At 42.8% G+C, this 23,659-nt stretch overlaps 1 protein-coding gene and 1 long non-coding RNA gene across 3 annotated transcripts in view; one reads left to right on the top strand and one right to left on the bottom strand.

Moving 5' to 3' along the window:
• Nucleotides 1-23,659, bottom strand: part of LOC126997578 (uncharacterized) — a 123,277-nt gene that overhangs the window by 19,735 nt on the left and 79,883 nt on the right. For both annotated transcript variants that reach the window (XR_007752195.1, XR_007752196.1), the window contains exons 3-4: nucleotides 17,287-17,341; nucleotides 7,340-7,466 (exon numbers count right to left, since the gene is read on the bottom strand). This is a non-coding gene — a long non-coding RNA (uncharacterized LOC126997578). The remainder of the gene's footprint in view (nucleotides 1-7,339; nucleotides 7,467-17,286; nucleotides 17,342-23,659) is intronic.
• Nucleotides 13,021-16,020, top strand: LOC126997577 (uncharacterized). Its single transcript, XM_050858749.1, has 2 exons — nucleotides 13,021-13,403; nucleotides 13,907-16,020. Exons 1-2 carry the CDS (start codon nucleotides 13,226-13,228, stop codon nucleotides 14,158-14,160), a joined length of 432 nt encoding a protein of 143 aa, XP_050714706.1. The 5' UTR covers nucleotides 13,021-13,225; the 3' UTR covers nucleotides 14,161-16,020.

Below are 23,659 nucleotides of genomic sequence, written 5' to 3'. Positions count from 1 at the left end.
CGCTGATTATTCCGTGCACTTTGGGTTCCGGGAAGTTGCATTCTTTTCCCTGGACCGTCTTTCGAGGTTTCTCCGCGCTCTTTTTTTCAACCCTCGTCCACAGAAAGACTTTTTTTTTGGGGGGGGGGGGAACAGACTGACCAAGAATTTAAAAGAAGAAAGAAGGAAAATAAGTCTACTGGAGACGGTTTTTTTTTTTTTAGCAACACTGACTGACCAAGAATCTGAAAAAAGAAAAAAAAAGGAAAAAAAAAGTCTGAAAAAAATTAAAACACCAGTAGCTAAATGCCTCCAACGAACCTAAGGGCCTTTTTTTTTCCTTGGCTCATGCTTCCGTTTTCTTTACCGGAATAGTACTTTGTGAACCCCATCCCGTCCCCCGCCCCCTTATAATTATGAGGCTTTTAGTCTGTCTCGTCTACCTTAGGAGAAGAAAAAGATGAAGATTTATTTATTTAGTGAGGTGCCCTTCCTGCACACTATGAGGAGGAGGAAAAGGATGGGAGGGTGTGAAGGGAAAGGGGTGGTAAAGGAAGAGGTGGTAAGGGAAGGGGTGGTAAGGGAAGGGGTGATTGGGGAAGGGGTGGTTGGGGAAGGCGTGAAGAAAGGGGTGAGGACGGGGTGGTAGGGGAAGGGGCGTCTCAGTGAATGAGATTAATATGTCTAACTTCTAAGCCGCTCATGTATTAGTTCGCTTTTTATTTTTCTCTCATACAGCAAAGATTTTAACGATTTAGTAAGTACCAATCCCTTTGTCTCCCCTAGAGCAGTGATTTCAACGATTTAGTAAGTACCAATCCTTAGAGCAGTGAATTCAACGATTTAGTAAGTACCAATCCAAGATAAATTCAATGCGTAATACAAAGAAAGAATAATGTGATGATAAACTGCCGGGAAAGAGGCAGAACAACAAAACTTAATCCTTGGGAGCTTCACATAAAAGAAGAGGATGGAAAAACTTGATGTGGGAAAGATATCGATCCTGCTTGAACGTTGACACTTCAGGGACTAAGCCGAGTTTTGGGAAGCAGAATTGGAGCTGCGGGAGTAAAGTTAAAGCAATTACCTCCTTTGATAGAGCTTAGAAAAACGCCAATCTCTAAAGTTCTTCCAACAGGCGTATGGTCAAAGAGAGGCGACGCGAGTACTGGTCAGCACACGTAACAAAGATAAAAGTCCCGCACCACACACACACGCAGGTCTCCGTACATGGCAGGGCAGACGTGTGCCTCCCATTACCTCGCCACGGGGCTCTCTCCCTTGCAACTTTGTCAAACGCCGCCGCTCTGCTCTCAGCTCACACACAAGCGCTGGCTGTCCCCTCACCGTGAACTGGATACCAATTGAATCGCATTATTTTCATGTCCTACACGTATTAATATATTTTCTCTTCCACTGGACTTAACGTAGCTTTCCTGCTCTAGCAAAACGGAGCAGCAGAAGACATAAAGAGGTTCTCAGTATGGATACAATGCGCTTTGATAGAGGGTCAGACTCGTGCGAGGAGCATAAGGGTCAGTGAAGACGAGGAATGGATCATAGAGGGTTGTATGGGTGTGACTGGGTGGGTATAAGGTGAGTCTTGTTGGGTGATCCGGTTCGTGCGATGGCGGGGAGAGGATGCAGGAGGGAAAGTTCAAAGAGTTCGAGGTGGAGTGAGGGGGGGGAGGGTGAGTGAAGAAAAATGTGGATGTACTCGATAAGTTTTCAGGGGGAATTCGAATTAAGCGAGGGAAACGCCTACGATAACATCAGGTCTGAATTGGAGGACAGAAGGATTGGAAGACAGACGGGTGAATATGCAAAGAAAAGACAGGCAGAACAGATTAATAAACGGAACATACGCACAAAAAAAAAAAACGAAAAAGAGGTAGAAAAGTGCAATGAACCAGATGAGAGGTTAGAAAGATAAAAAAAAAAGTATACAAACGGCTGAAATAGAGAAAAAAGAAAGCGAAAATAAATGATAGGAAGTGAATGGCAGGATGCGGGAGAGACGGAATAGAAGGGAGTGGCAAGAAGAGGAAGGGTAGAAAAAAAGGATGATGTGCAAAGATGGTAAAATGACGCACGGAAAAAAAAAAAATCCTTATCAGTCACGCTAATCTGAAGGTCTTGAGTTTCTGCGTATAATTGAAGATACATATTTTCCTACCTGCACCTTTCTTTCGTTAGTAACCTAGAACACAAAAACATACGTACCCCTTCACTCTCTTTCTCACCCCTTCCCCACCCACACATCTTTCAATCCCCCCAACCCAACCCCCCAACACACTCAAACTACTCCACTATCCTATCTAAATGACCTTCCAGCTTTCGTTCCTATTTCTTATCACGGGGAAAGGAAGAAGGTAAGGAGGGAACGATGGAACGAGGAGTAATGGACAGAGATTATTGGTAGTGTCACTGTGGGTAGTAATCTGTGGTAGCGTAATGCAAAGTCCAAGTCGTGGAAATGGAAATAGCAGTGGGTGGGGGCAAGGAAACAACCCAGCGAGGTGTGAAAAGTGAAAAGGAAATGTATGGCGACAGCATGAATAAGAAAAGCATGGATGGGATAGTGGTACAGAGAACAAGAAATATACAGATACGAGAATGATGGGAAAGGAGGATATGCACATACGAAGAGGCGTTAGAGTGGATAAAGAAGGAAATTGTGTACGTAAGTGTGGAGGTGGTAGTGATGGGTCCTCCTCCTCCTCCTCCTTCTCTACTGCTTCCACCTCCTCCTTTCCTTCCCCGTCACACTTGGCAGAATAATGCTTCCATAGTAGGTTCCGCTTCCCTTCCAAGAGACAATGTTTTATACAATTAGATTCGAGCCTACCATTATCCGACCTTAAAAACTGCACAAAGGGATTCCCAGTCACTTAGTCAGATTAATTACTACCTTTCACACACACACACACACACACACACACACACACACACACACACATACAGAGGATGGCGAAAATTTATCAAGAATGAGTGAAACAGAAAGAGAATAAATAAGTGTAGACGATTAAGATTGAATAAACGGAATCACGATTTTATTCACCGAGTGACAGGTACACGCACACACACGAACGAAAAAAAGGCAATTTGAACGCTAAACAGAATTAAAACAAGGTACTCAGCTGCACTTTGAGGATGTTGCCAAGAGACACACCCAAGAAAAAGAAGAAAATAGGAAAAAGAGAAAAACGGGGAAACATTTAATTCGTGACTTTGGAATATATCAGATTCTTGGAGGAAAGCTTCGCCTCATTTCACTGAACACGACGTCACTTACATATTCTTTTTGTAGACTATGACACTTCGTAGACGGGACACCAGGCTCTTACTTTTTATCCCTGTTCAAACCATCACGACATCAACATTACATCATCAAACTTTGCAAGAAGATATATCAACGCATTTAATTACACTTTCAAGGAGTCAATATGATTTATCTGTTATCACTTATTAAGGATATATTTAGTTTGTTATTTATTATTTTTGACTCTCTCTCTCTCTCTCTCTCTCTCTCTCTCTCTCTCTCTCATAAAAAATGTGTGTTTGGAGAGAGCATACATATCACAGCAATAACCTAGTTTCTCCACCTTTAACCAAGTAGTGTCCGGGCCCAGAAATTGTACTTAATTGCTGCCTCTTATTTTAGGTTTTCAAGTTTTACCGCTGAATAATTTTTTTCCGTGACTAAAAAATGTAAAAAGAGGAAGACCAAAAAACAAAACAAAAGACTATAACCATGAAACATTAGTCTTGATAAATTACACAGTTCATGGCAAGAAGAACATATAATCTTTTTTTTCCATGACAAAGCTCGTGGCCTACAAAAACATATAAAGACGGAGACCGAAAACAAAACAATAGACTATAACCATGAAACATTCGTGACCTCAAATTACAGACAGTTCATGGCAAGAATAATATCTATTATTTTTTTTTACCCGTGCTTCCCCTTTGTAATCTTGATCCTGTTACCTCCAATAAAGAAAACGATGTGCGAGATCACTTTGAGGTATGAGCGATCCATGCAATTTATTGGAAACATACATCTACATTAAAAATTTTATAACCCCACTGTTTAGTTTTTGAATCGGTAAACTTTAAGATCTAGACGGGAGACTTGTCAATGTATTACTCTCCAGCGACCACGACCAGAGGATCTCAACACTCATTTCCTCTCGCTCTCTTGCTATAACGACGCTGCCCGCCAGAGGGAAACATAGCAAAAAACAAAGGAGGATAAACAATACAAAAAAGAATCGTAATGAAGAAGGAAGCGAAGAACTACGAATCCATTTCTGAGTAAATATACAAAAACAGATAAAAACAGGGACATGTATAGTTCCATAGGAGAAACAGCGAAATAGAAAGGAACGTAAAGCCGAAAGTAAAAAATAAATAAATTACCCGCGCAAAAAATAACTCTCCGTGGAACAATACATCCTAAAGAACATGAGTGACTTGCAGAAATGAGAAATGCAACTCATACTAACCAGAGCCTCGTGTAGGAAGCATAGGGCCCGAGGAGGGAACAGATGACATAGAGAAGGGGCATAAAGTCGAAATAGAAAGGAGTGGAGGGCGTAAGGAAGAAAAAGGAGGTAAGAAGGAAGGAAGGGTAAAGAAGGTTTGGAATGGACTGAAGGCCTCCTCCCCCTCCTCCTCCTCCTCCACCTCCGCCTCCACCTCCACCTCAGCCTCCGCTTCCGCCTCCGCCTCCCCCAAATTTAGGACTTCTATGACACGAGTGATAGCCTGTTCCGTACGTGACAAACGCCTGCAAAATACATCGGTCCACTAAAATAGGCAACCATCTACTCTTCCATGTTTACCCCTCCTCCTCCTCCTCCTCCTCCTTCTCTTCCTCTTCCTCCTCCTCCCGTTTTTGTTGCTGTTCCTCTGTTATGGTTCTTGTTCTGCTTGTTCTCTCTATTTTTTCCTCTTCCTCTTTTTTTTATTTTCTATTTCTTTCTCTTTAGTGACCTGCTTTTCCTCCATATCTTCAATTCCATCCTTATTCTATTATTTCCTTCTCCGTAATAATTTTTTTCCCACTCCTTCCTCTCTGTTTTTCTTTTTCCTCTACCCGAATTTTTCCTTTTCCTTTTCCATCTCTTCATTTGTTTGTGTCGTTCTTTATTTCACATTGCTCCTGCTTGTTGTCCTCCTCCTCCTCCTCTTCTTTTTTTTCTTCTTCTTTTTCTTCTTTTTCATTTAATACTCTTTTTACTTTCAATTTTGTTTTCTCTGCTCTTCATTTATTTTTTTGTCCTCCTCTCTTCCTCTCCCTTCTCCTCCTCTTTATTTTCTTTCTGCTTGTAAGTTCTTTTCATACTCCGCCTCCAGAACAAAAAGAAGACTCCACAATCAACAACCGGAGAGGAAAAAAACTATGAAAAGAAGGAAAACATGCATGGAAACACTTTCTGCTTGCGATAGATACAGATAGATAGACAGATAGATAGAGAGAGTATCAACCAGTTTCCTATTTTCTTTGGGCAGCCGCTGGACCATGCCGGGCCGTCCACGTATAAAGGCCAAAGGCAAGCCCGTGACTGCTGCACTGCACTTCCAACCTTCGCTACGACAACACCGCCTCTGCTTCCTCCTCACGCCCCTGCTTCAGTGGCTACACCCTCCCCCTCTGTCACTCCGCTCATCCCTCTTCCCCGTACTGTCACTGTGAGTATAGAACCGAGACGGAGACGGACGCAGACTGACGCAGATGACGGACAGACAGACATACACACACACACAGTAGGAGATGGTGTCAGTTTGTGTGTTTTTTTAAGTTGATAGTGGTGATAAAACAAACACTATAGCAAAAAGCATATTCAGTTACATGCCACATAAGATAATTGATAAATCCGCAAATGGAGAAGGTATAGAAAAGTAATTGTCATCTTGTACGTTAAAAGTGACTAAAGAAATCTCTCCTATTCTTCTTTTTTCTCCTCCTTTTATTTCCTCTTCCTCCTCTTCATCCTCTTCTCTCGCTCAACCACTCATTTTTTTCCCCCTATCCTACACGTAACCTCGTCTTCCTTTCTCTGTTCTTGTCTTGTTTCTACTCTTTTCTCACACCTTTTCTCCCCTCCCTCCTCAGTCCCTCCCGTATTCCTTTGTCTTTCTCCAACACCTCTATCTTTTCTTTCTCTTATTTCTCTCTGGGTCGAATATTCCTTTTTTTCTCTTTTCATTCTTTCTTTTCTTATCTTTTTTTTTTTTTGCTTCTTTGTTTTCTCTGTTGATCCTCATTTCTTCTTTGGCATTATATTTTGTCTTCTTCCTCCTCCTCCTCCTCTTCCTTTCCTTTTTTTCTTTCTTCAATCGATCTTTGAGTGATTACCTTCGTCCATATCCTTTATTTCGATGTCCTTTTTTTTACCATTCAATTATGTTTTTTTTACGGTTCTCATCCTTTACTCATCTCCAGAACTTCCTTATCTTTTCTCCTTTACTTCATCTAACTTCCTCTATCTCCACGGCATGTTTCTCTTAACTCTTCCACAAATCTAATAACTTCACTTACAATACTTCTGCGTCCCTTCTTTCCCCCCCCATTCATCCATGTTCTTTTTCGGTTCTCATCCTTTCATCCTTTCATTCCTTATCCTGACGTGTCCTGAACTGACCACAGACAACACGAGGAGGTTTTTGCGAGGACAATGATAAAGTAGTTCTTGCGTCACTCTCCTCCGCCTCTTCCTCAATTCCTTCCCTTTCGGCGCCTGTCTGCCTTCCCTGTTTCAGCCCTGTCCAGTTCTTCCTCTGTCTCTAGCAACGTCTCAGGCAACCCAGGGCTTTGCCGCGCCTTTGACATTTGCAGCCATACCGTGCGAAATCTCTCATGTATCCTCGCTGTGTCCTTCATTATTTGCCCTACTCCGCCTCACCCTGCAGCCAGTCTTAGTTCGCCCCATTCCGCCCCTTTTATCGACTATTAGACGTGTAGATACAACCAAGAAGCGTAATGACAAACAAAAGACACCACGATTTTTTTGCGAGATCCTAAAGTCAGTTAAGAATAATGGAAACAAGGAAGGGGAGGGAAAAACGATGGTAGACGGTGATGAAAGAGCGGAATATAGATAAAGCAAATATGACTGAAAGGTCGAAGGCGCAGGGAGAGAAAAAAAGAAGCGCAGACACGAAAAAAAAGGACTGAAAAAAGAGGCTGGCGAAGATTTGGAGGCGGGAAACAAGATTCGAAAGTCGAGGGGAAAGTAAAACAAGGAAGATACTCGAGAAATACAAGTTGAGGGAAGGCTTGGCTGCTCTGGTGGGGACAAGCCATAGGAAGAGACATTTAAAGGGAAAAGACAAAATTCCAAACCGTGCCTACCTCTGTTCATCTGCTGGCCGTCATGACTTCTCTTCTCTTTTTTCATTTCATCTTTTGTCTTTCTCTGCTTTCCCGATGCAATACTTTTTCATGCACTTTTTTCCTCGCCTCCTCTGATGCAGTGAACCTGAAAGCATAAGAAATAAATATATCAATTATCCAATCAATTTATCAGACAATCAATTAGGAAGTTAATCAATTACTCAGTCAACCAATCAATCCTTCCATCAGCTAGTTAATCATATAAGTAACCAATCAGTTGTTCAGTCCGTTTATATTTCAACCTGTCAATTGGTTAATTATTCAGTTTGCCAATCAATCAGTCATTCAACCAGTCAATTAGTCAAATAATCAACCATTTAATCGCATCAATTAACTTATTTTTTTGCATAAAGGGGACGTTATCTATAAATTTGATAAAAGAAGTATAAGATAAAGCATGTCATTCTTTACCATTCGCTGCAATCAATGGTTAATAAGAATGCAATGGCGATTTTGTAACCAGTGAAGAGGAATGGGAGTTAAAATCGCAACTGCATGGGATGAAAAAAAAATGCAGAACGGTCAAGAGGAAAGATATTGCCTTGAAATTAATAAGCTTGTACAAAAGGTAGACATACGTGCTTTTATTATTATCAAAATGGCAGGCTTTTTTTTTAACAACAAAGGAGACAGCTCAAGGGCACACATAAAAGGAAACAATAATAAAAAAAAGCCCGCTACTCGCTGCTCCTAAGAAGAATCAAAAGAGGTGGCCGAAAGAGGGGTCAATTTCGGGAGAAGAGGTGTCCTGATACATATACATATTCAAAAGCGCTGTCTGTATAATAAAACATGTAAAGAAAGAATAAGATAATGACGAAAAACGAGGAGAGGTGAGCACAGGTGGGCTGAGGCTGTCTGTCGTGAGCGCGTGAAGACAAACAGTTACATAAAAGAAATAAATCATGACTGTCGGTATTAATACAACTCATTTCGAATCGGTGAAAATCTGGTTAAGATAAAATAAAATAAGAAAGGAATAATAAAGTTAATAAAAGAAATTCACCTACAACTCACAGCCTTGACGGATAAGCAGACATTTTCAAAAACCTTCATTAGCTTTGTCTATCGTGGACTTCGGTAATATGAATTCTTACTGCATCCTCCTCTTTGTTTTAAGGGAATGTTCAAGACGTTTAAAGAAGGCAAGTTTCCCTATATTCAAAGAAAGTTCACGTAAGAAGTACATGAATTGGATTACCGTCATGAATAGAGAAATAACCTCGATCTCCACTCACGTCCAGGACCGCAAACTTACAAACAACTGTGTGCCAAAGAAGAAAAAATGACGTGCTTAAAACAAAATCCATTAACGTAGTGCCTTCGAAACTCTCGGGTCGGGCGAATCAAAAGAACTGTTACACGAAGAGGCGCAAAAAGGGAGGAGGAGGAGGAGGACGGGGGAACATGACACCGCAGAGGCACGCTTTCGAACTCTACACTGACCAAGACGCTGCAGAAAAGAATGATTACTTCTTAACCCGTCCGCTGCGATTGGCACGGATTTCGCCTTCACTGGTAGCCTGGTAACATATGCTCCCCCCAAGGTCTTTCCGTGCGTCTGTGGTGGGTAGTGGAGTGTTTCCCATGTGGTATTGATATGCTGGATTTTCCCTCCCAAGATGCATGACCTCACATTTTTCTTCACTAAATTGGAGCAGCCACTGTTTGTCCCACTCCTGAAGCTTGGTGATGTCTTCTTGTAGGAAATCCGCATCCAAGGGGTTAAGGATATATTCCGCCCATGGACTTCGTTGACGCTATAGCTGATGATTCTTGCGTTAGTATTGTCTCCTGCTCCTACTGCCGCTAGTGCTCCTCTACCTGCTGCTGCTACTTCTGCTGCCGCCACTGCTACCATCATTTGCAGTGTTCTGTTAGGCTCCTCTTCATCATCGCCCGTTTAATTCTAGCGCATGAGTGTCCGTTTCCATAATGTGATTCTCTCTCTCTCTCTCTCTCTCTCTCTCTCTCTCTCTCTCTCTCTCTCTCTCTCTCTCTCTCTCTCTCTGTGTCTCTCTCTGTGTCTCTCTCTGTGTATCCCTCTCTTTCTCTCTCTCCCTCTCTCCCTCTGTGAAAACTCGGGTAGTGGAACGGAATAGGGAAAAAAACAAATAGAACAGAGTAAAAAATAAGATATAGTGGTAATTAGAGAGGGCTCCGAAAATAAGACATCCAAGGAAATGACAGGGTGAGTTAATTGCACGCGAGAACACCCACACCCACACACCCACACCCACAATTCACCTCCCCCCACACAAACAAACACACACACAAGCAGCTCTCATACAGATGCTAATCACACTGACGTTCACACACAAACACATCGATAGATACGTTAAAAGCACGCGTGTTACCCAAACAGACACATATACACAAGCAACATTAAAGAGTAACAGAAGTAAGCAAACAGCATCTCTAGTAAACACGAGCTTTCCTTCTTACTTGCTTGCCTTTTCGACTCCCAACTTCTTTCTTTTCCGCGCATGATCTAAAGGGAAAAAAAATAATCTAAGGTCGACGCTTCCCAACTGTTACATGATATTCCAGTTTTGAGTTTTTGTTCACGGTCGTAAATCAGTTTAATATCGGTTTTCTTGCGAGATTTTTTTCCCCACGGCGATGACTTGTATCTGACTCCTCCGCATCACTGTTTTGTCCACGCTGGAGAAAGATTAGTGAGCAAGAGAGGGAAAGGCAGAGCAATGAGTCTTGTTAGGCTATATAAGAAAATTAAACGTTCTGAGATTGGAAAAGAATAACTTGACTTTGTTGTAATTCAAATTGTCTTAACTAATCTGCAACGTAAATTGGCTGAGTAAAACACATAAATCAGATTAAATGAAAACCCTTGGTAAGTTCAAAAGGGAATTACTTGACAATTTTATAGTTCAAACTGCTTTAAATCATCTAGAAGTTAAAGTGGCCAAACAAAATACATAAATCAGATCATATGAATACCCTTGGAAAGTTCAAAAGGGAGATAGTCGACTATTTTTTTCATTTAAATTGTTCTAACCCATCTGCACGGCAAAATAGCTGAACAAAATACGTAAAACAGATCATATAGAAAACCTTGATATGTCTAGAAAAGAACAACTTGACTCCCTTATAGTTCAAATTGTTTTCACCCATCTGCAAGGTATATTGGCCGAACAAAATGCGTAAAACAGATTATATAGAAAACCTTGATAATTCTAGAAAAGAACAACTTGACTTCTTTATAATTCAAATTATTTTCACCCATCTGCAAGGTATATTGGGCGAACAAAATGCGTAAAACAGATCAAACGAGAAACCTTGATAAATCCACAAAAGAAAAATGTGACTATTTTATAAACCAAAAGCAGATGGGTTAAAAATTTATCAGCAAGGTATATTGGCCGAACAAAACACCTTAAAAAGAACATATTAGAAACTTTGATAAATCCACAAAAGAACAATGTGACTATTTTATAAACCAAAGCAGATGGGTTAAAAAAAATGATCAGCAAGGTATATTGGCCGAACAAAATACATAAATCAGATCACGTGAAAACCTTGATAAGTCTGCAAAAACCTCGTCGGCCACTATACAGCTCACATCATTAACCCACCTGCAGGGCGAAGCGATGAACAAAAAACCTGCCCTGTACAAAAACGCGTCACACCTGCCGGCGTTACTGCATGAGGACGTAGAAGGCAAAAGGCAACGCTACTTGTCTCGCATGGAAACTCTTGGCATTCCCTCTTGAAGCTCGTGAACGGTTCAATAGTCAGCGGAACTTAAGGATACACACACATATACGCCAGCGAAAAAATAGACATTGTTAGAAAATAGAAGAAAAAGCAGAAATAAACGTTATAAAAATAATAAGTGAAACAACAATGGCAAGCACAAGTTACGATAATCAACGAAACCTTTAGGACCACACATAAAAACAAAAAACAAGGAAGAAGAAAAAAAGAGAAATAAAAAAGAGACATTAGTGTAGAATTCAATGAAGCCATGATCCAGGTACACGGGTAATTGAGCATGACAGGTGTTTACATTAAGAAGCAAGGGAGGTGTGGCCGGCGGTGCAGCGCTAACACGAGGGGTCCTGACAGAGGTGTTGCTTGTACAAATGAATCAGCGAGGGAACCACCACCAACAGACATCCAGGTAATAGCCACGAACAAGGCGGACGCAGCGGTAGGTTGAGTTATAGCGTCAACACAACAATAACCACGTGTGTCCGGGAAATTTATGCGGTTACAACGAAGGTGCATTAAGGATCAGAATGGACTGGATGGCGAGGCGGCGAAGCGAGGCTGAGTATAGAGTGCGGATTAATTGCCTTCATCCTTCATAGCCAGTCGGTGTTGCTTTTCACTACTTGATGTAATAGATCTTGTCCGCCTCCTGTCCTCCCTTCTCCCTCTCATATCCTGCCGAGCGTAAAACAAGACGATTTATGTGTTTGTGTGTGGGGAGGTGGGGAGCCGGTGCATGATTTGTGTGACTGTGTGTGTGTCCGTGGGTGTTAATATGACTCAACAAAAGAGAGGGAGAGAGATAGAGACTTCCTTCCGTCGATATATGTTAGTACTTTTACCACCTGGAGATTTCAGTGCACGTAGATCATTACTTATCTCCGTTCATTATGTGTCTTTGTATTACCGGTGCGTGTGTGTGCGTGGGTGCGTGTGTGTCTGTTTTTTTATTCTCTCTTTCTTTATCTTGCCTTTGTTCTTTCTTTTTTTGGAGGAAAATTATATTGCAGAAGAGAAATGCAATTCATGTCCACCATAAATATTCTCCACACGGTTTTGACTCCTGGTTTAATTTTCTTTTCTTTTTGTTTTCGTTTTTTTTTTCAACACTCACCGAATTTTCTTCCACTTCCTCCTCCTTCCCTTCTTGGTGTCTCCGTTTTCCTTCTCCTCTTCTCCCATTTCCTTGTTTTTCTTCCTCTTCGATTTTTACTTGCATTCCGTCGTTGTGCTTCCCTTTTTTTTTCCACCCTTTTTTTATTGTCAGTCCTCCTCCTCCTCCTCCTCCTCCTCCTCCTCCCTCTCCTTCTCAGCTTTATTTATGTTATTCTGCACAGTCCTTTTGTGTCACTCTACGTCACTTATTTATCTCACACTAACCAACCTTCTAGTGTCCCTTTCCCTTTCTTTCTTCCTTTTCTTTTCTTTATCTTGCTTCTTGCTTGCTTCATTTATTTTTTCTTCAGTTTCTCCATCGCTCCTTTTCATCCCTCTCCTCCTCCTCTTCCTCAATCTTCTCCATTCAACTTAATCTTCTTCCACCCGTTTCTGCCCTCACACCTCTAATGGGTGATTAAGAAGAGGATTAAGCTTGGGATTTGGAAGGAAAGTAAATTAATACACGACCTGCTTCCAGATGTTGCGGTTGTCGGTGCTCCTCGTCGCTTCCGTGCTCTCTGGCTTCTCCTTCGCCGACGATTTCATCACCAACTTCATGAATGACGTGTGTTCATAATGTTTAAGTTCTTCTCGTCCTTCAATCTGTGTCATTTTTCTGCCGTTTCATGATTACTGGCTTGTCATTTTCTTGGTTAATTTTGTTAGATGTTTAAAAAGTTGCAGGATTATTGTAAGTACTTGTCTAATGAGGTGTTGGCAGCTAAAGGTTATTCATCTTTCTTAATGTCACAGATTTTGGTGAATTTCAGTGATTTAGGATTGTTTTTGAAGGAAACAAAACCGTCGAGTCATCAGAGTCTTTAAACGAGTTTATGCGTTTGAAGTAAGTGACTTGTGTTGTTATTTCTTGGTCAGGTCGGCGCCGCGCCCAAAGAAGACGCCGCCGAGGGACGCCAGTGTCTGACGTGTGGTCTGGGCTCACGCCAAGGCATGGGCCAAGGTCAGGGCCAAGGCATGGGCCAAGGGCAAGGCCAAGGTCAAGGCCAAGGTCAAGGGCAAGGCCAAGGCATGGGTCAGGGCATGGGTGGAGGCCTCAGCACCGCCATCTTCCTTGTTCCGATCCTTACAGTGGAAATCACCATCATGGTTATCGTCGCCATCATCCTGGGTGAGTGGCGGGGAGGGAGGAAGGGAGGACATGGTAACGCAGATGAAAGAGGGAGAGGGTGAAGGAGGGAGATGAAGATGAGGAGAACTTGAGAAGGGTTAAGGAGGGCAGAGTGGGCAGGGGTGGGTGGGTGACGAAATTAGATCCAGTTTCCTGAGATTAGCCTGAACATGTTTGAGTTATTTATTTTTCTTTTGTGAATCTTGTCTAAAAACATGATTTGCATATTTCCTTTTAGATGCAGCCTGACTGGGATTGGTTTATTGATTGATTAGACTAAATTCATGGCGCCGCAACTGAGCTGGTTATGTGGCACCGAATAAAATTACCGTATAAAATCATAAAATTATAAAATAGTTATGAATCGTAAAGTTATTAAAAGTTGTGCATAATAAAATCTAAAAACAATATAGAAGCAACCGCTAACCTGACTGGGACTTACTTAGCTAATACGTGACTGTGACTGCCATTGAACAGTGACTCATGTGTCTGTCGGTCCTCAGTTTACATCAAGAAAGTCACGAAGTACTACGACTTCGACACTGGCACTGGGGACGTGTACCACTACGCCGCAGCCCCAGTCTACGCCCCGCCGGTACACTCCACCTACAGCGATGGATATCACAAGGACGGCTACCACAGGAGGTCTGCGAACGAGGCCAGGAACTTGGAGTCTCCTTCCAACTTCCAGTTTCTCTCTAAAATGGTCACAGACGCCATTGAAAAGTTCACGGTAGTAGATAAGGCGGAGGAATAACGTAGAGAAACTAAAGGCTCTGGATCTTCGCTGGACGCAGTATGGGTCAGGCCTGACTAATTTCTGAATTCTTCAAAAGGAGCAAAAAAACAACGAAGAGGTAAGAATGCAAAAAGTTTCAAGTTTGTTTCAACATGTCACAATCATGTTACAACGACTCGACGGAATGAAGCCTAAAGACAAAGAGAAGAGAGAAAGAACGGACACCCCGACACTTATATTTGACAACACATTATTTAACGCAATGAAAGACTGTGACACACTGACTCCTACCAACGTCGAGGTGAATGAGACTGGGGCAAGCTTTAGTGATATTAGTAAAGAAAAGATTACTTGTATATGAATTGTAAAGAAACGACTTCGAGACAAACTCAACGACTGACTGAACGTTACTCAGGCACACACTCAATCATCAATAGACGACTGACTTCCCTCCATGACTACCGCTGTTACATGAACGATCCTTCTGCAGCCAACGACTCGCCCTCCTCTGCAAACTGAATGAGAGACAACCGAGTCCCGGCAACACCTCTATAGATCTAGACATACCTGACCGTGACCACCCAACGCCTCTTATCCCTCAAGCCCCGACCAAGTTCACGATGATCTAAGGCCCGGACACTGATGCCCCCGAGAGGAGAGTTTGGGAATCTACACCATTAACCTCCCCTTCGAGTCCCTTCTAGTCTTTCTTTCCTCACACCAAAAGGAAGTGAAACCTCTGAAATACACGGATATGAATTCTCTTCCTAAGAACCTTCAACATTCTCTTCGATGCACAAACCGTCGAGAAAGCGTAGCAGGTCTTCTTTGTCTTCCTCGTAAACTTACTTTGCCATGTAACCTTGCACTTGAGACGCCGAAATATCCTTCTTCGCTCACTTCCCTTTCCTGTGTGCACACTGACGATTCCTTGCAGGGAGACAATGACTGAGTTTTCTTACTACTCGTATTTCTAAGAAGTGTCTCATGTGGACTAAGCCCATTGACTGCGGATTTCCTACAAGAAGACATCACCAAGCTACATGAATGGATCAAAAAGTGGCTGCTACAGCTCAATGAAGAAAAAATGTGAAGTCCTGCACCTTGGGAGGGGATATCCAGCATACCATTACCACGTGGGAAACACTCCATTATCCACCGCAGAGGAAGAGAAAGACCTGGGAGTATATGCTATCAGGCTACCAGTGAAAGCCAAATTTGTTCCAATCGCAGCGGACCAAAGGAGTTCAGGGACTAACCTTCTTATCTGGACTGCCACAAAACACTTAATGACCGGACCAGACATTTACACGCCTCTTCATGCATCATTTCTACAATTAATCATTATTTTTCTTCCCCTTAGTTTTGTGTTTTATGTCTGTGGTCCCTTACAGAGCTATTGTTTCATTTTAGAAAATGCTGAATGTCGAAAATTTCTCACTGTCTTTCCTTCGTTCAGAGGAATGAAAGCTATAGGGCAGTGGTTCCCAACCAGGGGTCCATGAAAGAATTTCAAGGGATCCAAAGAGATTCAAATTATTTTTAAATTTATTATACTGGAATTAGGAGACATGCAGCCGGTAGGCTCTCTTGAGGGGCCTGGATGGTATTCGGCTCCAGCCCGTCATGGCGCAGGCAAGTGTTTATAGTGGCGCCATCTTCTCTTGGCTCATGCTGCACCCCAGAACTCCTTCTTGATTCACGTGGACGGTTTCCTCTAGAGTCCGGATTGATGGTTGGTCTTCAGGACAGCATGTGGGTAGTTTTAAGCCACTCGGCGGTGACTGAAAAATCCGAGGTGGCAGCGTGGGGATTCGAACCCGCGTCGTCCATCACGCGGTGAATGTGGGCCCAGCGCGCTACCACTCAGCCACCGCCAACCCTAAAATTGCTTTACATTAGCTAACGGTACCAGGGGTGTCAAACTCACGGCCCACTTGACAAATTTGGTCATGAGTGGCTCCTTTAACCTATTTCGTTTTATGGGTCCACAGGTGAAAAAGTACCTGGAAAAGGGGGAACGGGACAGTGTAGGGCCTCTACATTAAGACTTCCCTTTCAGTTTGGCCGCCACCGTCTTCCTGCGCGCCTCGTTCCGCGTTATGCTTCTCACTCTTGGTTGGTGCAGGAGAAAGGGAGGGAGGGAGACAATAATCCTCTTCTGTTGATATTACTTAAGGGTTCCAATTTTCCCATCCGCTATATTTATTCCTCTGTTGATATTAGTTTTAGGTCTGAGTTTTCCTATTCATCATATTTATTATCCTCCACCTTGATCGCCCGTTATCATCGTAGGTTAAGTATTTATCCATTTACCGAAGTTCCACCCTAAGAATTTCTGCCGGTGGGAATCATGTCAGGGCGCTGCGGCCGCTAGCTTTATTATTTTTATTATTTATTACCTACCTGCAAATAAAGTATCGATATTTATGACATTATTTCCTTTCACATCTCTTGTTTAGTAATATTATATGTACCTAAGACTCAACATAGCAATAAACATAATAGATAAATAAACGTAGATATACAAACAGGCAGACAGATACACACACACACACACACACACAAAAACCCGCTCACCTCTAATATTAACTAACTAATGGGGAGCATACACGAGGAGGCGCATCACTTCACTCACTCGACGCCCCCACTCCCTCTTTTCTCCCCTCAGATAGGAAGGGATTATACACCGAATTCAATTAATCTTAAGACAGGTGAAAGAGGCAGTCCACACAGGTGCGCGCGGATGAGCCCTCTGTGTATGGGCAGTGTGCTAGGAGGCGTGACGGGATGATACAGAGCAGAACAATCATCTTTCTTTATCGCCGCCTCGGGGGTGGTTGTGGCCTTTGATTTGGAGGGAGTAATAAACTGATCATGCAGGAGGTGAGGGGGGTGGGGCGAGAGAGAGAGAGAGAGAGAGAGAGAGAGAGAGAGAGAGAGAGAGAGAGAGAGAGAGAGAGAGAGAGAGAGAGAGAGAGAGAGAGAGAGAGAGAGAGAGAGAGAGAGAGAGAGAGAGAGAGAGAGAGAGAGAGAAAAAGAGTGGTCAAAAGAGAGGTCAATATCGGGTGGAGAGGTGTCTTGATACTCTCCTTAACTACAAAAAAAAAAATTCGTGCATGAAAAAATTATATTCACACTTACCGACCAGATGATTCTTGGGTGAGGTGAGAGTCCTGCAGCACGAGCCACCGCCAACCTGCAAATAAAAGAAGAAAACGACTCGTGGTTACATTTTTACGACCGCTGTTAACCCTCCCCGTCCATTAACAACCCACACATAAAATGACAAAAAAACAGATAACGTCTTAACTCTCCAGAAGCCTCAGTATCTCCCCAACACGACACGCGGCTAGTTCAACCACATCAAACCACACCTCACCTCACTTACCTGACGTGAAGTTGCTATCTTATTACCAGGAAAATAAACCAAGCATAAAACCAGACGGATAAAAGGAAAAAACAACATATCGTATCAGGTTATATTATGAGGATTGAGTGTGCATTACAAGGAAAATTAAGTGTTAGATGATAAAGAAGATAAGGAACAGGTTTGGCGAGGAGGAAAACACATGGGGAAGAAGAGTAAGTCAATGAAAGTAAAGTGACGAAGAGGCATGAATGGAGTTTTCTTTTACTCTTGGGTTGAGAGGGAAGCAGTGGAGATGAGGTGGTGATGGAGTGAAGGCGAAAGGTCAAGGGGGTAAAAATCAGGGAAAGAAGAGGTAAAAGAGAAAAGTGATGAATGTTAGAGAAGTAAAAGATGATTGGATGACAGTTTATCGGTCTGTAAGAGAGAGATAGATATTGATATAGACAGACATATAGAATGATAGATATAGATAGAGAGAGAGTGAAAGAGAAAGAAGTGGTAATGAAGTGATATTGATAGAGATAAATAGATAAAATGAAAGATAGAGAGAGAAAGAGCGAAGGAGAAAGAGGTAGTAACGAAGTAATATTGATAGATAGAGATAGATATATAAAAATGATAGATAGATAGAGAGAGAGCGAAAGAGAAGCAGGTGTTGATGAAGTGATGTTGACAGACAGATAGATATATAGAATGATAGACAGATATAGATGGAGAGAGATAGAAAAAGAGGTGGTGATTATGTAAACGAAAGAGGTTTAAGAAAATAAGGTGATTGTGAAAAAAAGTACAGGAATGAATGCCTTTGAACGGACGAATGCAACGGGTAAAGGATCAAAATACAATCACAGAACTCTCAGTAAATTCACCGATGCCTTCATAACACAAAACTTAACTACCTTAAAAACTGACACTTAAGCCTCAGTAATATATAACTTAAGTCCTTGGTGTTGTGAGAAATCTCCAAGAACCCGAAAAAACCCTAAGCGTACAATTAATACAAGGGGAATGTCGTTAAAATGATTACGTTTCCAAGGAGGATGTAAGTAAAGAAAATGAGGATGGCAAAGAGTAGGTGCAGTTTCCGTAGAGTTTCTCAAGTCAGGCATATGATCGAGGCGGTAGGTAGGATATGGTCGCGTATTGATGCTTATCGCTGCTTGGGATGAGAATCACATAAGTATAGCTCTAGGCAAAGGTGAAAAGGAATTGTTAAAGGAGAGTGGATGTTATAACTGTGTGCCAATCTAGTGTGGAAATATTTAAGTATGTGGTATTTATATATTTTTCTGACATTTTTGTTTGTGAATGTTTATCCTGGCTGTATGTATGTATGTATGTATGTATGTATGTATGTATGTTTTTGGGAAGGTGATAAAGCTTGAAAAAAAATGGAGAGAGAGAGAGAGAGAAACCCATAAAACAGTACGGAGCAATGAAACGAGGCCGCATCAATCTTTTTACCCTTCAGAACAAGAACCTACATATTTTTATTATTACGTGAACATTCTCTCTCCTTCTTCCTCCACCCTCCTCCTTACTTAATTACCTTCTTCCGTTTCCTCCTTCCTCCTTCCCTCCCTTTCTTCCTCCCACACTCCTTCCCTTCATTCATCCTTCCTCTGCACTTCCTCTTCCTTCCTTAGCCATTTCCTTTTCCTTCTCATTCATTTCTCAGTCCCTTTATCTTCCTTCTCCTTTAGTCCATTTCGTCTGTGTTCTCCTTCCCCAGTTGCTTCCTATTCCTTCTCATTCATATCCTTGTTTTTCTTCTTCCTCCTCTTTCTTTCGTCTCTTCCGTCCTCTTTCTAACTTTCTTTATAAATGTCAGTATGATTTTCTTTTCTCTCAGCGTCTTTGGTAAATTCTTCCTAAACTTCCCTTCTCCTCCTCCTTTTTCTCCTTATCTAACTCGAAATAATGAAACTTTCTCTCTCAGTGTTTCCCCATCTCCTCCTCCTTCTCTTCCTCCATTTATTCTTCATCGTCTGTTCTCCTTCATTTCCTTTGTAAGCTTCACATCAACGTCTTCTTGGAGGAGTCAGAACGCTTCTCCTCCCTCTCCTCATCCTTTCTTTGCCTTTCCCTACTCTCTCTTTCTCCGCGTCCCTCCATAACCCAGCATAACATTCCCTTTCCCAACCAGACGGTCTACGGAGGACAATCAGTAGGACATCCTCCCCCTGGCACGTCCGTCGACACACTGACCGTAGAAACCGAGTGCGGATAACTGTATTCAAGGCCACGTATATATGTTTTGTGGGCGTGGTGGGAAGGGGGACTGAGGGAGAGAGGGAGAGGGAGACGGAGATAGATAGATAGATAGAGAGAGAGAGAGAGAGAGAGAGAGAGAGAGAGAGAGAGAGAGAGAGAGAGAGAGAGAGAGAGGGAGGAAAAGAAACTCTCAACACATTAGTAACACGTCCACGCGTACATACACACGCACATAGACTGGCAATGAGTGTGCGTACGTCATCCTCATTCCTAGCTGTGTGTGTGTGTGTGTGTGTGTGTGTGTGTGTGTGTGTGTAAGTTATGTTATATGTGTCTAGCAAAACCCGAGGGCGTAAAGCGACCACAAGATGATGTATGTGTTAGTGTTAGTGTTAGTGTGTGTGTGTGTGTGTGTGTGTGTGTGTGTGTGTGCCTACGGAAGCGTACTTATAAAGACCCCGAAGAACAAAAGAACAATGATGTCTTCTTCTTACATAATGTTTGCTGACCCAGATTCGTAAAAAAAAGAGCTCAACCTACCTATAACTTCCTACCTATCTACCTTCCTGCCTTACCTCCTTACCTACCTATGGACCTCTTTACCTGCAACCCTTCTTACCTATCTGCCTTCCTATCTACATACCTTTTTAACATACCAAATGAGCCACCTATCCATCTATCTCTGTGCCTACTTCCCTACCTAGCTGCCTTTCTTCTCTCTCACTCCTTACCTATATCTCCCTACCTGCCTACCTGCTTCACCTATTTATCTACTTCACTATCAGCCTACCTGCATGGCTACCTGTGTTGCTGCCTACTTCGCCTCTTGCCTCTTGCTCACCTCTCAACCTACATAACGGCCTACCAATTACGTTACCGGGGGTGCTAGGCGTGACGCTAATGGTGGCAGGTGAGTCTTGGTAATAAACGGGCCACAGGTGTGTTAACTACGGGAAGAAATATAACCCACGAAAAATGAGAAAAAAAACAGTGTGAGTCTACTTATATTTCCTCCTACCTTCTCACATACGAATAAAAAGTAGTAGAACGAGACAGCGAATGAGAGGTTAGGGTTGAAAAGATGCACCATAGACAGATATAGTGAAGCAGTAAACTATAATTATGATGGTTTTTATTTTGTTGTTGCTGTTGTTATTTCAGAGTTTCCATGCAGTACATATTTCCCCCGTGCCTATTTCTTTTAGTTTCCCAAATAAAAGAAAAAAAGAATGGTTTAAATTAGTTCTCAACGACGCAACGAATAGAAAAGACAAATTGTTGCTGTTGTTGTTATCGAGCTCCCATACAATACCTATTTCCCCAGTGCCCTTTTTCTTTTAGTTTCCCAGATAATAGAAAAGAAGAATGATTTAAGTTGGCTCTAAATGACGCAACGAAGAGAAAAACTATATGATGTTCTTCAGTTTGTTGTTGCTGTTGTTATTTTAGAGCTCCCACACAATACCTATTTCCCCAGTGACCTTTTTCTTTTAGTTTCCCAGATAAAAGAAAAGAAGAATGATTTAAGTTAATTCTAAACGACGCAACGAAGAGAAAAAACATATGATGTTCTTTAGTTTGTTGTTGCTGTTGTTATTTCAGAGCTCCCACGCAATACCTATTTCCCCCGTGCCTTTTTCTTTAAGTTTCCCCGATAATAGAAAATAAGTATGATTTAAATTAGTTCTAAACGACGCAACGAATGGAAAAGACAAAAGGTAAAAAAGTATACGAGTTCACCCCACATAACACTATCTATCTACCTTTCGCCTACCTTCTGTCTTATCTCCTTACGTACCTATGAGCCTTTTTACCTGCATCCCATCTACCTGTCTGCCTAAACTCTACTAGAAAAAAATGGTGATATAATAGGCCATAGAAAATAAACCATACCCCATTCTTGTCTGTAAACTCAACTCGAGAAAGAGGTGATATATTAGACCATAGTAATATACGGTTAGTGGTAAAGTAATAAGTGTTCTTGGAGTGAACTGAACAGAGAAGCAAAGAAAGAAAATATGGCAGACGAAACTCTTACTTTTCACTGGTCAAGAAAAAAAAAAGATAAAGCAAAAAAAAAAAAAAAAAAAAAACGCAGTGCAGCATGAGAACACAAACACACACACACACACACACACACACACACACACACACACACACACACACACACGCGCTCGTCACCGCTAACCAATGACTGAGGTAACAACATGAATGACTGAGTAACCACCCCAGCGCGTACAGTCTCGGTAGTATATTCGCGCCAACATGAAATTAGACAGCAACACCGGAGCGGCATAACTCTTACGTCACGAAGTCGCTACCTGTGCACGAGGAAACTATCGCCAGGTGCAAATCCCGTCTAGTTACCTTGAATGACGTGCATGATTTTACAGGTGTGTGTGTGCTTGTGTGTGTGTGTGTGTGTGTGTGTGTGTGTGTGTGTGTGGAGGAGGGGGTTTAGAGGGAGTGAACGAGAGGATGACAGAGAGGAAAAACCAACACAAACAAACACGTGCGGTTCATGAAAACACCGATCCTGCTGCACACGTCTTGTAGAGAAGGGAATGTTATTATAGTGATGTTATACTGAAGCGTGACACACTCCCCTCTTTGACTCCCTCCCCTCTTTGCCTCACTCCCTCTTTCCCTCACTCCCTCTTTGCCTCACTCCCTCTTTCCCTCACTCCCTCTTTGCTTCACTCCCTCTTTCCCTCACTCCCTCTTTGCCTCACTCCCTCTTTGCCTCACTCCCTCTTTGCCTCATTCCCTCTTTGGCTGTCTCCCTCTTTGCCTCACTCCCTCTTTGCCTGTCTCCCTCTTTGCCTGTCTCCCTCTTTGACTCACTCCCTCTTTGCCTCACTCCCTCTTTCCCTCACTCCCTCTTTGCCTCACTCCCTCTTTCCCTCACTCCCTCTTTGCCTGTCTCCCTCTTTTCCTCACTCCCTCTTTGCCTGTCTCCCTCTTTGCCTGTCTCCCTCTTTGCCTGTCTCCCTCTTTGCCTCACTCCCTCTTTGCCTGTCTCCCTCTTTGCCTGTCTCCCTCTTTGCCTCACTCCCTCTTTGCCTCACTCCCTCTTTGCCTCACTCCCTTTTTGCCTGTCTCCCTCTTTGCCTCACTCCCTCTTTGCCTCACTCCCTCTTTGCCTCACTCCCTTTTTGCCTGTCTCCCTCTTTGCCTCACTCCCTTTTTGCCTGTCTCCCTCTTTGCCTCATTCCCTTTTTGCCTGTCTCCCTCTTTGCCTCACTCCCTTTTTGCCTGTCTCCCTCTTTGCCTCACTCCCTCTTTGCCTCACTCCCTCTTTGCCTGTCTCCCTCTTTGCCTGTCTCCCTCTTTGACTCACTCCCTCTTTGCCTGTCTCCCTCTTTGCCTCACTCCCTCTTTGCCTGTCTCCCTCTTTGCCTGTCTCCCTCTTTGACTCACTCCCTCTTTGCCTGTCTCTCTCTTTGCCTCACTCCCTCTTTGCCTCTCAATCACACATAATCATCAATAATAAAAATCCGGATAATAAATTTCGGAGAGACTCATCACCACATCTCCATTTTACTATTTTTTACAGCTTTCTCTCTTCAGCCTTGCAACACCCTGCCAAGCCAGCCGTGCCAGCAACCCTCTAGGCCTATCCTGGGCGGGAAGACAGGGAAGGGTTGCCAGTAGCTCTCTCCCTTTCTCCCTCTCTCCCGCCAGCCTCAATAAGCGCCGTCTCTTTCTTAGTCTTTCTCCACTCCTTTCTCCATTCTCTCAATTGCGTCCAGGCGGAGAAGATTTGTCGTATATCGTGTTCGTGTGTCGCATTATGAGGTTCCGTTCGCTTGGGGGAGTTTTACGTAGCTAACGCTCTTGCCGGAACTCCTTGGCGCGAAGTTTCCGGATTGGCTGGGGAGGCGACGGCGGGCGGCGCTTGGGACGGGCTCTCAGCGATGAATTATTTAC

This window comes from Eriocheir sinensis, chromosome 12 (genome assembly GCF_024679095.1).
Source record: "Eriocheir sinensis breed Jianghai 21 chromosome 12, ASM2467909v1, whole genome shotgun sequence".
Lineage (NCBI taxonomy): Eukaryota > Metazoa > Arthropoda > Malacostraca > Decapoda > Varunidae > Eriocheir > Eriocheir sinensis.
Note: the sequence above shows the minus strand (reverse complement) of the source record. Positions and strands in the feature narration are given on the sequence as shown.